This window comes from Lepisma saccharinum, chromosome 20, assembly GCF_977018435.1.
Source record: "Lepisma saccharinum chromosome 20, izLepSacc3.1, whole genome shotgun sequence".
In the NCBI taxonomy this organism is placed as follows: Eukaryota; Metazoa; Arthropoda; class Insecta; order Zygentoma; family Lepismatidae; genus Lepisma; species Lepisma saccharinum.
In genome coordinates this window covers 31794836-31812172 of record NC_139248.1, presented here as the reverse complement: position 1 = coordinate 31812172, position 17337 = coordinate 31794836, and the positions used below count along the sequence as shown (strand labels likewise).

The window sequence follows — 17337 nt, the reverse complement described above, 5'->3', positions numbered from 1 at the left end:
AATTGTGAGAACTTTTATTGCTATTAATATAAAATAACACAATGGTTTCGTATTAACATACAACATAAAAGAGGCACAAATTTGACATAAGATGCCCTCTATACCTAGGGCACGAAACAATTCATCATTTTCTCTCTTTTGGGTGTGATTCAGCGATTTGTGAACGAAGGTCACTGAAGTAGGGACATTGCGTGAATAGCAACAAATCACTCACTCATGATCAATGTATATATATGTATATACATATATGTATGTAAGGCATTGAGACGCATCTAAGGCATAAAGTAAATTTGCATTTTCCTACGGCAAACATCATATAGAAGAGAAGAAAAGCGTTTTGATTTCTATATATTCAAGTAAAAAAGAAAAGCTATACAACACAACCTTCAGTTGCGACTTCATTCTTTTTGATTTCTCTGAGAAGAGGTTTTTTATTTCATCTTTCGGTGAGATGATCCTTCGTATAGGTAGCAAGACATAAACGTACCTCGGAAAAGAATTTCGTGATTTGGATTTATGTTAAAATTGGTCTCTTACCTTATCGTTAAACTCCTCTATAAGTATCACATAATCATCTGACATTGTTGATTTTACTTAGCCATTCCCATACTGTGGCTCATGGTGCGCAGGTCTCCATTTCATGATATGTATTTTGAAAAATCCAGAAAGAGAGAATTTCAACAGTGATTTCAACCATCTTGCACAAACAATCCGCGGAATTCTTCATTACTCGTACACAAAATGCACTATTGGAACAAGACCTTACATTACAGACAAAACAACATGAACTAAAAGTTTTGTGAAGAGTTACAGTTAGTAACAAGTGAAAAAGGTAACATAATCTTTGAAAGTTGTTTGAGTTGCAGTACATGTTTCACTAAACTCAACAATTGTACTTTTTTCCACCTAACACAAGTTTGTTTTTATAAGCTTTTCATATATTTACTTAAGGCAAATTTGTTAATTGCACGATCAGTAGATTGCAAGAAATATACCGGTAACACAAGTATGCTTTGAAATACAAAGTTTTAAAAAATGTAGAGAATCAAGGTGTAATTTATACAGGTGGGTCCTAAAGCAGCACGATCAGCTGACGTCAGTTGGATACACTTGCATTCTTAAGAATAATAATACAATTTTTAAGCGTTTAAGTTAATTAAATTGTTATATATGCGCTAGATTGAAGAAAAAATATAACCCCGAGTTGTTTTTTGAAGATTTCTTATCTCATTCGAACGAAAATTGTAAAGAAAATAAAAAATAATAACAAGAGACGTACGGACCTCCCTGTATATATTCCACCTTGAACGAACAAGTTATTCAGCTTCACATCAATTTCCACACCAACTATCACTATCATTTGAAATTCCTCACTTACAAGTTTACCACATTAAAGCTTCCATTTTAAGCTATTCCATTTCAGAACTAAAGTACGTATTTGCTTCCGATACATAACACCATTATTATTCCTCGTTGTCCATTTGATCCACATGTTTAAGAGTAATTGAATGCGTTGAATGAAAAGTTAGTTCTAAATGTACATACATCAATGATATTTTTGTACTACAATTATGTCGTTACAATAGTTACCGTTTTATTGAAATTCATGTTCAGCTCGTGTCAGTGCAAATCTACCAAACTATGTATACACGGCACCACTATCTAGTTTAATGATTGAACTAGTAGTTAGCCACTATGCTAACCATTCATCTATCCCAGTTCGTTTCCTGTATTGTCAAGAGGCATCGACAATTCACACACTCGATTATATTGGAGCACCATTTTAATGATTATTGAGATGTAAGATTTACCATTTTATTATTAATAATACACACATATTGATTTAGATCCAGGGACGCAAAGCACCATCAAATATAATAATGGCTAATAAAATACCATAAAAATCTTGTGTTATTGAGCAATCCAAAAATTATGTTTATCCTTTGTTGGACAATAGAAATTTATACCACTCAAATTAGATGTCAGTGTGAGGACGTAAGAATTATGAGCAAATAGCGGTAGCAGTGTCTGTGGATGTTTTGAGTGCAGAAAAACTGAACGTTTATAAGTAGCACAAAAAATAAAATTAAAGCAGGTTTATATTTTAAAATTGATTTATCAATTTAGAATAATTTTTATCCATTTTTCATTTTTAAATATGAAATCACTATACTTTAAGAATCAGTTGCGAAAGAAGATATACAACTGCAAACAGTAAAGAAAGCTATGTCACAAGAAAAGTATAAGATTTTACTTTTAGTTCATTTTAATAAATTCAGGGAAAGATGATATGAAAAACCAGATATAGACTTACGTATGAAGTTGAACAATATTACTTTATATATGTTTTAAATTGTTACATTTTTGTTTTACTTTACTTCAAGTGAATAAAACTAATTTATTAATCCGAATTTTCCTAAAATACTATATCAAGCAACTATAATAGTTTCTGAGAACATTTCAAAGACATATTGTGTTATATTTTTAAATACCAAGTTGAATTAATTTTATATTTTACATACAATTATGTTGAATGATGTCGCAAAGTAGTTGTGAATAAAACCACGTTGAAATGAATGCAATGGTGGCAATAAATTCATTACAAAATAGTGGAATATTAGGCACAATAAATTCATGAGTAAGCAAACGAAATTGTCGATATGTGATGATTTGTTTGTATTGAAAGCGTATACAGTGATCAAAAACGTGCACGGAAGATTTTTGTAAAACAGCCAATTTTAAGAGTTATTTCGCATTTCGATTCTTGTAGCATAATCAACATATTTAACGTAAGGAGATGTATCAAAGGTACACGTTGGTTTCTAAACAAAGGTTGTCAAGTTTAGGACGTAAATAAGTACAAGGCAAATTCATTTTTTCCAAAATATATCATCTCTCTTTTCCCTTGTATGAAAAATTTGATTATCATGAGAACTAAAATAGGCAACTGATTGTACGCAAACTGTTGGTGTTATGACATTCATGTCGTCGTTACATTAGCGCAGCATTCGCATAGCGTCGTGCGTTTCCCTGCATTAAGTGTTATTTTCTTTGATCTCTATTGTACTGTTTAATTCATATAGTTTCTGCGCAATACACTTCTGCATAAAATAATCGTGTTGAAGCTTCATCACCATTATTATGATGTGTTACTGAACAAATATGTACATTGCAAATCAGCACAGTCATTTTCTTATTGAACCACGCTCTGTTGAATGAGCTACTTAAAATACCCTTGGACAAATTAAGATAGATTGGTTTTCGATATTGTGACCATCACTAACAGTGTAACTAATGTTGTCGAATCATTGTCGAACACTGGCTTCTTCCCATCTAAAGGATGTTGAAACTTTACACTATTTCGCGTATAATTACCAAACATTGTGCAATAGTGCACACAATATTGTTTAGTTTAGTTCCAATTAATACTACTGATGGGCGTTCCTTACAGCTTTCGCAACATTTTGATCTATCTAAGAAGTTTATACACTGTAGAGGAAAATAATAACTCAGTAAATATTGTCAGTTTTAACACAGAGTTCTTATGAAGGTAGCGCATAATCGGCGTAACAGGTTCACATTGATCTCTTATCGAAAAACTAAGCCTGAAATGTGAGATCTTATTATCAAAGGTAATTATTTTTATTATTATTCTTTCTATACCAAGCTAAGTAAATGCCCTGTAACTTTTTCTCAGTGTCAGAACTTCTTTTTTTTTAAGACAATAGCGGGTCGGCACTGCTTAAAACTCTTCAATACACGGGTTAGGCCTATGTGACGAAGTTTGATTGGGATTACAGTCGTTCCTGTAACACTTCTCAGACTAGCGAAAAGTTTTGTCTTTACATTTTATAGTGTTGATTGCAACACACACGCGCGGTTATACGCAACATATTTTTTGCGTTTCAGGTACAGGGAAAAAGTCATTCTGTCGTAGTGGACGTGTTGCTTCATAGAAGCCACTGCATATAGTTTTTTTCATTATTTTCTTGTTTATTTTGTCTCTGTGGCGTTTCGAGAACTGAAAAATAATAACTACTACACTAACTAACTATTGCACATTCCAAACCTTTCCCCTGAAAGACGAGGTTCTGCAAAATTTATGATTAGGCTTGCAATTCGAAGTGACCAAACCCGCACAGAGGCACATTCATGGATTGTTTTAGGTTAGCTCAGTTACTTCAGGACTCTTCTACGTCCAGGTTGAGACAGTTATGGAGAAAGTCCTCCATGGAATGATATACGTGTTCCATCACTCCTGATAATGTATGGCCTTCATCCGCGTAGTTCTGAAAGAAAACACAAATATATGTATTAAACTATTGGACTCTCATACACAGGCTGTCCGGAAAAGATTGCACATATTTCTTCAAATTTTCTCTAGGTAACCAGTGTGCTGAGAGATATGTGAGAAACACTGATTGTAACTAGATTACAGAAGTTTCACTTGAAATACCCACCGTGTGCATGGGAAGTGTTGGTGCAAAATGGCACTGACCAAACAACAGAAAGGGTCTTGTGTTGTAGTATATGTGGAAACTACGTCTATAATCATAGTTCAATGTAGTTTTCGGCACCAGTTTGGATTTGATCCACCTGATAAGAACTCCATTAAGAGTTGGTATATGCAATCCCTGGCGAAAGTTTCCTGTGAAATAGGGTGACCATAATATTTTGACCCAAAAACTGGACATCCCAAGGAGATCAGTTTACCCCCTCCCTTTCCCCTGAAAAATTGTTTAGGCCTAATCCTAAAAGTATTGTTATTATTTATTAAAGTATGGATCACATAAATGATACAACATACACAATAAATAAAATATGATCTCCCAATGTCAAAAGGTATTAATTATTATAATCGCAGTATGCCTTACATAGCGTTTCTCGTCCTTGATCAACCTTTATGCTTAAGTTGAGTAATGTCGGAAGTATTAGCAGAACTAATTTTCTTGAGCAGCTTTATTCCTCAACAATCGTTCATTAATCTCCCCCAAAACCTTACCCCACATATCAGACACACAACTTTACACTTTCTTTTGAGTTTGTGTCAAGACGCAGGAAATTTAAAATCTTGTTGAAATTCCGAGAATCTGCTCTACAAGTAACGGAACACATAAGAAACAATACAACTTTTTAGCATGAAATGTCTCAAGTTTTGATTTGGTTTTCAAGATAACTCCCAGACTTTTATAAAACGGGACAAATAGTGGCTTTTTAAATACATGCACGCCTCTGAAACGGGACTGTCCCGATCAAAACAGGACGTATGGTCACCCTAATGTGAAGAAGCAAAAGCTTTCCAGCTCAATTCAAGGAACTCATTCTAAAAGCGAACCGTGAATTGAAAATGCTCCACTCTACGTTATGGGATGTGCTTCTTAAGCGTTTTCAACTGAAGGCTAACAAGGGGCAACTTGTTCAGGCACTCACTGAGCCAGACAAAGTACTTCGTTCTGTCTTATACAATGTGAACATACAGGAATAACCACTCTGTCACGGAGGTTGGATGAAAGTCAACTTGTAAACTTCTAACGTATGTTAGAATCATGCTCATATCACATCATGGTGCTGAGAATTAAGGTTTTGAAAAAGCTCTTCCGGATACACTGTATTTTTTTTTCAGGACATAGAAAGACAGAATTGTGTGTGTGACATCAGTAACAAGAATGATATGTTCGTATAATATTTTACTGAGACTTCTTTTTGTCTGTCCTATATAAGCAAAGCCTGGAAAAACTAAACGTGTGCTGGTTGTGCATAGTCACAAGTCAATTGAAGTTAGCCGAACAAATTTGAAATTCTCTCTCTCATAACTATTAATGGACAGACAAGACTTGAACTATTATTAAAACGTATTTAGTTCATTAATTGTACCATCAAATTACTCGGGTCCCAAGGTTGACACCCAACTGGGGCGTGACTTGCTAAATTCTCACATTTTTGAATTTTGGACCATGCTACTGTACACTCACCTGATACCGGAAGATGACTCCTGCGTCAGATAGAGACTTCGCTAGCGCCATTCCATGCTGGTAGGGGGCGGTGACGTCAGCCATACCATGAAGGATGAATAGCGAGTTAGGTGGTATTTGACTCCCCCTTTGGGTGGCGTCGGCCTCCACATAGCCCTTGTAGTTCTCAGCAGGCACTCCTAGGACCCTCTCGGTGAATGCAGAGTCTGAAAATAGACATTTAACTATCATGTCAAGAGAACAGAACAATAATAATGTACAGGGATGATGTTTGAAGCCTAGTTTGACTGACAGGCAGCGGAGTGAATTGTGAGGTCTGGGACAATGTTCTTCATAAGGTCCCTACTCTGGGGCTCCATCTGTCAAATTATATTCCTGTTTGCAAAGTCATCCAAAAATGAAACTTAGACCAAACAGAAATTGAATTTAACTGTGTAACATAGTGTTTCCCCACAAAATTGAACATACATATATATGCAAGGTCAAAGGTCACATGATGTGACCTTGAAGTGAAAATTTCAATATTTTCATATAAATATATTTTTTTATGAAAACTATGCTCCCTTAGCTTCAAAACTAGCCAAAAGATGAAAGTTATACCATAATTGGAAGTAAAGTTATGAATTGTTTTATTTAATCTTGTAAACACTTAAATATTACATTTGTTATAACATGAATGAATACCGTGTAAGGCGTGATTCACATCTACGCTCAAGCGACGCACTCTCCCCTAACGTTCCGCTCACGGTCAGGGGGTATCCACACTAGCGGTCAAGATTCGCCCCGGTCAAGGTACGATCAACGTGAGTCTGGTGTTGGTTTCTTCACAGAGTGCACCGATTTTTCTGTATAAAAAGCTTGCCGATTGTGCTAACTGCAATGTTTAAGAGATTTTCAACGACGGACTTGCCTGTTGCAGCACTGGCGTTAATTAGAAGAAAATGACAAAGAAAAAGAATTGCGAAAGCGGGGATTCATTGTTTTGGTTGATTTACTTCGCTTTTATGACAGTTTTGAGTAATCGTGAGGATGAGAATGAGTGGTAATATGATTAAATTAATGAAGGAACATCACAATGAATATCCATGCCCAGGCCGGAATTCGAACCTGGTGTCGTAGCACGCTGTGCCAATCACTCGGACAGGAGGTCGGCTATTATAAATATAATGCATAGGCGTAGCTACGGGGTGTGCCGGGTGTGCATAGGCACACCCTAATGTGCTGCTTTATCAAAGAGAATTAAAGACAGATATTTCAATAAGAGAGAAAATAAGCGGCATCTTTCTTTTTCCAGGACAAAATTATTAAAAGTAGAGATTATTCGAAATATTGAACTCGCTGAGTTTATCCCCGAATCCAACCCCCTTCCTCAATATTGGTCTAAAACTTACCTATATTTGTGGAAATAGGTTCTTTTCTTTACTGAACGCTCGAAACTAAAAACTTATATAATACAGGGATACAATATGTATAACAATAACAACAATGTCACAGTAACATATTTGAGAAAGAAGAGAGAGAAGATATTTACTGCATTCTACTCTGTACTACAGCGCTTTTCTTCTATACCTGTCACAAGCTGCAAGTGTGAGAGAGAGAGAGCTTTCTCCAAGCTTACCCAAGTTAAAACTAAATTAAGAGCAACTAAGAAGCAGGATAGATTGGAAGCCCTGATTTTGCTATTTGTGGAACAGAAAAAGCTTCATCTATTGATGTAAATGAAGTTATTGATGAGTTTAAGAACATTGTACCTTTTGACAGACGTCTCTTGCTATAGATGACGTGTATCTTGATGAATTTGTTTGTAACATTTATGAACATTTTTGTGTGTGTGTAATTTCTATGCAATTTGATTTTTTTTCTACTACATATATTCAGAAATTTTCAACACTGTCATTTAGTGAAATTATATTCCTTTACAAAGATCAGTGCAGTTAAAGAGCCAATTGATTGTATTGCAAAATATGCTATTGAAAAGGTACAAGACCTCATTTTTCTTTCTTTGTGCACACCCAAATATAAAGTTCTAGCTACGCCTATGATATAATGTTGTTTATTGATGTTATATACTTTGGTTTGAAAGCGGCAAACGTTTATTTGCAACTACAATGTGCAAAACTGTAAATGTCAACAATGGTAACACTACTTCGTCGGTCTAGGTTTGGCATGAAACATTTCGGACTCATTGTTTCATATCGACATTGTTGACCATTTCTTTTATTAGAAAGTTTCCGATACAACAGGTGACAAATATACATCAGGTTGTAAGCCTTTTATCAAGGACCCGATTATTACGCAAATCGTGTGGAACGTGGTCTCCTTAGACTTAAAAAAAGAACAAGAAAATAGGGAGTATTTTGAATCGTTTTCCGTAAACGAAGAACAAGTTCGTTGTTAATCTTGATTCGGTGCTAGATATCAAGAATGATTTTTCCCTTGGCAGAGGGTCGACCACCACCACACAAAAATGACAATCTTGTTGTCCGGGAAAATATGACCTTCAATAGGTTAGTTTTTTGATTTAAGGATTTTAATTGATGAAACGGGTTGGAAAAAGGTCGTTACAACTGGTGTTTATGGATCATATTTGTGGTTAGTCCCCTACTTAATTTTTTTTTCATTGGCTATAATTGTAATTTGGTTGTTTCGGTCAGTTTTGTTTCCTAAATTTCTTTCACTCTGGTTCATGAAACTCATATTTTGACCGATGTTTTATAAACAGAATTGAGAGGAAAATATTGTGGGAATTTTTTGCTCAATCAATTTCATCATTACCCGCCTTTTTCTGTGTTTCAATAGGTCTTTGCCTTCTGACGGCTCATCTTCTATGCACAAAACTGGGTTACGTATCCCCTGCAACGGGGCTGAAGACTGCTACTGAACCGTATCAGACGTTCACATCAACGATCTAGCTACGCAAAATCAAGCTCCGCCCCCTCACGCTCTAGTCAAATATTATTTCCACCCGATCCTGACCGAACTGCGAGCTGAGCGTGATAGAACGAACCTTGACCGGAGCGCCAGGTGTGAATGCTTCTCTTTAAAAATCATTCAACGATGTCTGACTGGACCATAGGGGGAGGGTGATCTGAGCGTTACTGGAGTGTAGTTGTGAATCAAGCTTAACACCGAGGGCTACAATTTTACATACAGTCATGGACATAAGTATTCATACAAAGGTATTGTCTGAATGAAACATGTTATTATACAAAGAAGACCGTAAAGGCAAGTCAAGTCTATAGCACATATGCTCCATTGGAATGGCAAGAATAGAAGCGCAAAGCAATCGTGTGCATACAATTGAAATCGTCATGAGAAATGTGGGTAATCCTTAGATAAACTGCTTTCTGGATGGTCATAAGTATTCATACGCCAGGTTATAAATAAAAAAAAAAGTTCGTGAAACAACCGTTTCCATCATTCAGCAGATATGTGTTTACTGCAGTTGCACCTGTGTAAGGAAGTGGTTGGTTTGGTGTTGGCGTGCTGCAGGAAGTCAAATGGGCCGCAAAGGGAAGGAAACCACGATCGAAGAGAGGAAAATTATGATATCATTATACCACAATAAGAAATCATATTCTGATATCGCAGACATAGTTGGAAGAAGTCGTGCGACTGTGCAAAGTGTCATCAAACGATATAATGACAAAAAAGTGCTGATAAATAGGGAAAGGGTTGGGCGTCCTCAGAAACTTACTTCGAGAGAGAAACAAGGACTGTTGAGAATGATCAAGAAAAACCCAAAATTAACATCGTCAGTAGTGTCGGCACATGTTCACGAACACCTGGGAAAACAAGTGTCCTCAAGAAGTATTAGAAGGCTTTTCAACCGAGCAGGGTACAGAGCTAGGGTACCTAGAAGGAAGCCATACATCAGTAAGATTAACATTTGCAAAGGAGTATGTGAGTAAAAGTTTGGACTTCTGGGATAAAGTGTTGTTTACGGACGAGAGTAAATTTAATATTATCCATAATGATGGTAGAATTTTGGTGTGGAGAAAGCCCAATACTGAGCTTAAGCCTCGAAATCTCTTGGCTACAGTTAAACATGGAGCTGGTGCCGTTATGGTCTGGGGCTGTATGTCAGCCTCAGGTGTTGGAGAACTCGTCTTTATTGAGGGAACTATGGATAGATTTGTCTATTTGGATATTCTGAAGAATAATTTGCAGCAGTATCAATCATTTGGGTCTTGGGAATGATTTTTACTTCCAGCAGGACAACGACCCTAAACATACAGCTGAGATTGTGCGCCTTTGGTTGTTATATAATACTCTCCACACACTCAAAACTCTACCTCAGTCCCCAGACCTTAACCCCATTGAACATCTTTGGAGCCATTTGGAAAACAGACTCCGAAAACATGACATAACAAGCAAGAATAGACTGAAAGAGGTCCTTTTGCATGAGTGGCACAATATTACATATGAAATAACCACGCCTCTTGTTCATTCTATGCAAAAGAGACTGGCAGCTGTTCTCCATAACAGAGGAATGCATACTAAATTCTGACGACATGGTATTTGTTCCTTTCTTGTCTTCAAAGTGAACTTTTATGTTGGTGTATGAATACTTTTGTCCAGCCAAAAAAGCGGGTATTGAGAATGTATTGTATTTTATTTTTCTACAAGCAGCATCTGATATTTATTGTTGTTGTCAATATATCGTTTGGTGCATACATGGTCGCATTAACAGTTTTGACTTCCTAATTGTTTTCCTAGCTGCTGTAATTCGTCCTTTCTTCCTTTCAGTTCCACTGTATGATTACTTTTGTCCATCACTGTATGTAAGTTACTTCATGTCTTCTACCATCCTACCAAATTTCATTTCAAGCTGAAATGGTCGGGTTGAAAAGTTCATTTTTTTGTGATGATTTAGCATATAAATGTACATAAAATTTGTTTAATGAAGATTTATTAATAGAAGCAGTGAGAAAGCAACCAATTTTATTTTTTAGAACATACTTTAAGCTTCAATTTGAAACAAAATGGCCTCATAACTGCAGTGCTTTTAGTAATAATGCAATTTTAGTGACGTCAGATGTTGACGCAAAAAATCAACATTATTTACAATACAATATTTTTTTCTGACTATCAGTCCAATGGAATCTTGATGACAATTTTTAAAATGGAATACACATATGTCTATGAACTTTAGGAAAAAATCAAAGTGAGATGTTGAATTGACCCAGACAACTAACTTTTTCTGTTAAGCACTACGGACCACCACCATGGCCTCGGCAATGACCGATGCGTGCAAAATTCTGAAACTTTAGCCTCCTGTTTCTCAGTAACCATGAGGTCTAGAGAAGAAAAAAATTGCATGTGTTCATATCTTGCTAGTATTAACAACTACACCAAGTTGTGACCTGGGTGATTTGACGTGGAATCAGTCACTGATGTCCGAAAAATATCCAAAAGTGATCCATAGTGTGTCCAAAACATGTCCAAATATAACTGATCGATTACCCAGTCCAAAAATGTTCCACAGAATGTTCAAAACATGTCCAAAAATATCCAGAGAATGTTGAAATCATATCCTTCCTCTGGACGGACATATGGATATTATGGGGATATCCAATGGATGTCTACTGAACATTCCTGGATATTCTATGGATATCCAGAACTTTGACGTCAATATCCAGAAGATTTAAATAAGATGTCTTCTGGATATTTGTGTGCTGTATGAGTTGTGGTTGGAGGGGTGCGAGAAATGAAGTGAATGATGAATTCAGCAAGGTCTGAGAGATGGTACACAGTTGATACGGGTAAGAAGCAAAACTCGGCCATCCTTAACCGTGCTTGAAACACATTCTTTCCATCACAGCGAAAATGTATGTACTCACTGTAGAACATCCAGTCGGCGATGGGGGAAACCGAGACGCCGCACTTGAAGACACTCTGCTGAGAACCGAGCACCATGGCTGTAACGTAGCCGCCGTATCCCCACCCCCACACCCCAACCCTGGTTTCATCGAGGAACCCCAGCGTCTCCAGGAGGTACCTAAAAAGGAAAGAATACATAATGATTACAGTTGCTTGAAAATAAAGTTTGCAATTGAATAATAAGGAGGTTACTGCTCAACATTGCAAAACTGTGGCAAAATGCGTAACTGCACCAGTTTCTCGCCAAAAGAGCAGGTGCGCTGTGTCAGCGAAAACTTACCTCTTGGGCATACTGGGCACCGCCGTTTCCAAAGCTTGCATCACCAATGTTAAAATGGTCAATTTCCTTTGGTGATGTGTGGCTGTACACACAGAAACAGCCCCCGGAACTAGATATTTTGGCACCTTAGGCAGGATTGGGGTTTGGCGCCCCACACCCCGCTATACCAATTACCGACCTTTTGATTTGATTTCATTTGCTTTAATTTACTTCGCTTCTTGTGCCACTTTTGGCTAATTTGCGAAGCTGGAGATGAGTGAAGATATGATGACATTGATGAATGGACACTCACAAATACCTATGCCAAGGATAGGATTCGAACCCGGGATCCCTGGCGTCGTGGCGCGATGTGGTAACCACTCCGCCAAAGGGGTCGGCTTACCCACATTTTATGTGCATCCTTCGATACTTTCTTCTTGTGCCATGGTTTCTGATACTACAAACTTTGATTGATTGAGTTGGTGTTTTAAGTCCACTTTATGTACATTAAGGCTAATCGGGACTGGTCCTACAGTTTAAAGTTGGACCCAAACACTATGTGCCTCCACCGGGCATCGAACCTGGAACCCCTACTACAAATTTTGAAATGAGGAAACAAAAACACATTAAAAGTATAATATTGGTTGTATTTAAATATTCGTAGTTTGAGGTTCTTTTTTAAAAAATTGGATTCACCCAGGGGTACAGCGTTAACACCGCTTCATAGGAGAGACCCCATATACAATTTCAGTTGGGCAAAGTTGTGTAGACGTGAAAGTTTTACCATATTTCAATTATCTAATTCTCCCCATTTTTGTGTCTCTTTTCAAGACATTTTTTCTACAGCGGATGCCCCTTGTAAATAGAGGGGTTGTAGCCCCCACCTCCCCTAAATCCTGGTCTTCTTGTTTATCTGACTTGAAATATTCCAATCTCCCGAATTTATTGTGATGTACACACATTATTTACATCCCAACAATAAGTTTCGTCAATAAATGAGTTACCTGAAAATAATTAAACCTACAACAATTAGTTACATTGTTTACAGATCTAAGTTCTCTACTTTTAGCCCAATTCCACTGTTATAAAACCAGTGGCGTACCCAGGAAGGTTTTCGGTGGTCATAACCCTCACTTTTTCCCAACTTTCCTTAAAAACTGAACACAACGTACATGAGAAGATGACAAAACATAGCATATTATTAAGAATAAGATCTAGCTCTATAATATATAAACTGTATATTTTTTACTTACTCAAGTACAGTTATCTGATCTTGAACTTCCACTCCACCAATCCTCTTGTAAACGGAACTCAAGGACCTCTTGCCCTGGCCCCCAGCCCCTCTTACGTCCAGGCGAACATAGACAATGTCATTACGACTAGACATGTACGTTCCCCAGTCTATGAGAAATTTGTCGGTCACAGACTGGGCACCTGGACGTCCATTTCTGAAATAAATAATTACATTTTAAATTTCTTTTCACAAACATTTAAAATGTTGATCCCATCTGAGTCGAAAACACCAGCATAAGCTGTACATGACTTGTTTCAATACATAAACATTTTGAGTAAAACAGCACATTAGAAATACAGGGTTCGAAAGAATGAACACAGGATATCTTCAAGTTTATTGTCACACGTTGTTAGTTTCAGACGCCGGCACTGGAGGCGCGAGAGTTTGTTTTACACAAGTACCGACTTGGATTGGTCGTGGTGGAACGATTCCGTGACCACCTGGTCGAAGTTGCTGGGAAGAGGGGGAACAAACACACGTTCTTTAATGTAACCCCGTATAGAGAAATCCATGGGACCAATCAGGTGAACGAGGTGGCCACACGGAATCGTTCCTAACGACCAATCCAAGTCTGTACTTGTGCAAGATAAACACACGCTCACGCCTCCAGTGGCGACGTCTGAAACTAACAACGTGCGACAATAAACTTGATGATATGCTGTATAAACCATTTCTGTTACACATACATTTTCTTTACAATTAAATGTTACTTTTGTATAACTAATTTATAGAAACCATGTACATATAATTTCCGCATGTAAATATCTTCTAAAGAGATGGGATGAACAAATCTCAAAGAAGTATATGTTTTAATATGATGAAGAAAATGATTTGAATCTATAAATTTCAAATATAATAAGTTTAAAGATTGTAAACCAAATCGAAATACATAACACAGGGATTAAGATGCAATAAGTAAAAAGAAAATCGTCTCATGCTATAAATTGGGTAATTGTCATCACTGACAACCATGTACAATAGGTACTTTCCTCAAAACATTGCTCTATGTCCACATTTCAATTGAATGTTGATCGAATTGAAAATTATGATTGTTTTAGATATAATCAAAACTCGAAAGAAGCTTGATGAAGAAGACTTCACGTCATGTCATATTCTTAAAGTTGATTCAACTGTTTAGGTTTAGATTTCTGAAATATTATCCTTGCACTGCATGAAATCAATGCTAAAGTTCGGTTTTACGAGTAAAAACCCTTAGTTGTGTTGTACATTACTACAAATGAACATGGACATAACTTTAAAGGAAAAATATAAGCTGGAAACTCAAATCTGATTACTCGAGCCACTAAAGAAGTCTTTCGAAAATAAATAATTAAATACCAAAGAAGTTGGAGCATTCTTGCGCAGATTGGAGAGTGAAGGGTCCAACTTACGATTGCTGTGTAATTATCTTGTCCACTGTTTCTACATCATATGAATCCGCTTCACATATGTGTATAAGAACTTTCTACAGAGTCATGCTCATAAAGCCCACTTTCGACGTTCTAATTTCCCCCGTTTGGGGAGGGGATTGAACTTGCGAGTAAACTTGGGGGGGGGGGGTGCAGAATCAAACTTAAGACTTAACTTCCAGTGAGTTCAATCAAACTTGAGACTTAACTTTTGGTGGGAGGGCAGAATCAAACTTGGGACTACTTAACTTTGGAGGCTGAATAAAACTGTGGGACTTAACTTTAATAGCAGAAAAAAACATGGGACTTCACTTCGGAGGACAGAATCGACAAGTTTTCCATCCCACAAAAATAGTATCCAGGGCTACTTTGCTAAATAGCTTACATTTATGCAATCATGGAAAAATACTCTTTAATACTTTACTCCTCAGATTCCAGGAGATTAGCAAAATTATCCTTCACTTTTAAATTTTGTAACCTGAAATTTTATTTGGGGGGGGAAGCAAGTGCACCCCCTTGCCCCCGCCAATTTACGCCTATGTAACATTTTAATTCGAAGAAATATCTTATGTTTGTAAGTTGGGCTGAATCAGGTTGATTGAATTGCACACACAACCTAAAACGTGTCAATTAACACATATATGTTGACTTGAATAACACATTAACGTGCATAAACTGCAAATGATGCACTGTTTGCTGTGTCAAAATACACACAGAAATGCATATAAAGGACACTTTTATCAGCGTTTTTTTTCGTGTGATGCATTAAAAATGCATCAGTTTGGAAAATCAGACACGATCATTTAAAAGATAACAAAATTTCACTTTTAATGCATCGATTGACACAGCTAAATGTGTATGTTTTTAATCTTTGAAATGAGTCAGATTAGTCAATGTTAACGGCAATAGGCTTGGTGACAATTTACAGACAATGTGCATGATTATTTGAGACTTCAAATTGTTCCAAGATTTTTTCCGGTCTAGCACTAGACACCTGTGATTTGAATCTGCAATAAGGGATGTGGTTCAAAATGGTATTTTGTTTGTGCATCACCCTGTAGCTTATGTACTTACACTTCTACGAGGACTGGAAAGGCCGCATCCCTTAGCTCTTCCCTCCAGCTCGGTGGGAGGAGAAGCTGGACTTGTGCTCGGCAGTTTTGAGGAAGAGGCACCTGGAAAGTTCTGACGGTAGGTAGCGCCAACTCGGAGAGTCGTGGAAGCTTCGCCTTGTTCGTTTGCAAAACTTTCAGGAGCTTGTGGTCGGACGCTGAGTGCATCCCAGATATTGGCAGCCCTGGGCCGTAACACTCCAAAGCGTAGTGTTCTAGCGAAGGGCTTAAGTTCGATGAGTAGTAAGTGCAATTGGTGTAAACTTTATCAGGCGGTTGGCAGGTCACGCACAACGGTTCCGCTCGGTGTGAATCCTCGCCGAAAGGATCCCGCACGATATAAAGATGGCGTTGGCCAGGTCTTGTTTCGTGAGTTCCAATGTAATACCTGTGGAAGAAGAAATGTGTGTTAAATCTTCCTAGATAAACGAAACAGCAATCAAGAAGTGATGTCACTTTGGCTAAAACTTATAGGTAGGATACGTACGGTTGGATTCAGAAATATTTTAAGACATTGCCCATCCATATTTTAATTAACTTTCCTCTTACACGTCCGTCACGATTCAATAGAGATTGAAACAGAGCGTTCAACACGCTCAACAACACCGATAATTGAAAGACGTTGAAGAACGTTTTTATTGGAAACCTTGAGACGGTCTGTAACTGCACTTGTACAGTGTCTCTCAAATGTTTTAGGACAACGACATTTAAAAGTAGGCAACCCAAATTACTTAAGGCGCTGGTAGGTTGCGTGTAGAGTTAGGCTCAATTTCAGGGTTGCCGAAAATAAGAAATACTTTCTGAAAGAAAGAAAATCGATTTTCTAGTATTTCATCGCTGATGAGTCTAAACAAAGGAAAAGAGGAGAGGAAACGAAAAGGAACAACAAATGAGAGGAGAAAAGAGAGAGCGAACGGAGAAGAGGAAAAGTAAAGGAGGGAAGAAAAGATAGGACAGATGTGGATAGGAGAAGTAATGAGGAGAAAGGGAAAACATGCGAGGAGAGATGAGGAAAATAGAGCAAAGAGGAGAATAGATGATAGAAAAAGATGAGAGAAGAGGAGGTTTGAGGAGAGGAAGAGACGAGAAGATTGGAGTTGAGAATAGAGTAAAAGGAAGAACATGAGAAGAACGAAAAGAAGAGGAGAAGAGTGCAGTGGAGTCGGAAATCTAAGACTGGAGAGGAAATAAGAGGAATGGAGAAGAATGGGATGTATACAAGAGGCGAAAACAGGAGGGAAGGCGATATGACATATAAGCAGAGGAGAAGAAGGGGAGAGAAGAAGGAGAAGGAGAAAAGAGAAAGGAGACGAGAGGGAAAATGAGGTATTTGTAGAAAATATCGTCTCAGCGTCAAGAATTAATGCATTGATCAAAATACCGACATGAAACTTTCAATAATATTTTA

The 17337-nt window shown here is 37.3% G+C and overlaps 1 protein-coding gene across 3 annotated transcripts in view; it reads right to left on the bottom strand.

Moving 5' to 3' along the window:
• LOC146003849 (inactive dipeptidyl peptidase 10) overlaps positions 1 to 17337 on the bottom strand; it is a 601005-nt gene continuing 583668 nt past the window's right edge. For all 3 annotated transcript variants that reach the window (XM_083142311.1, XM_083142312.1, XM_083142313.1), the window contains 5 exons: positions 15892 to 16317; positions 13368 to 13562; positions 11816 to 11973; positions 5973 to 6178; positions 1 to 4289 (listed from right to left, as the gene is read on the bottom strand). In XM_083142311.1, coding sequence (XP_082998437.1) covers positions 4182 to 4289; positions 5973 to 6178; positions 11816 to 11973; positions 13368 to 13562; positions 15892 to 16317 — 1093 coding nt within the window. In that variant the 3' untranslated portion in view covers positions 1 to 4181. The remainder of the gene's footprint in view (positions 4290 to 5972; positions 6179 to 11815; positions 11974 to 13367; positions 13563 to 15891; positions 16318 to 17337) is intronic.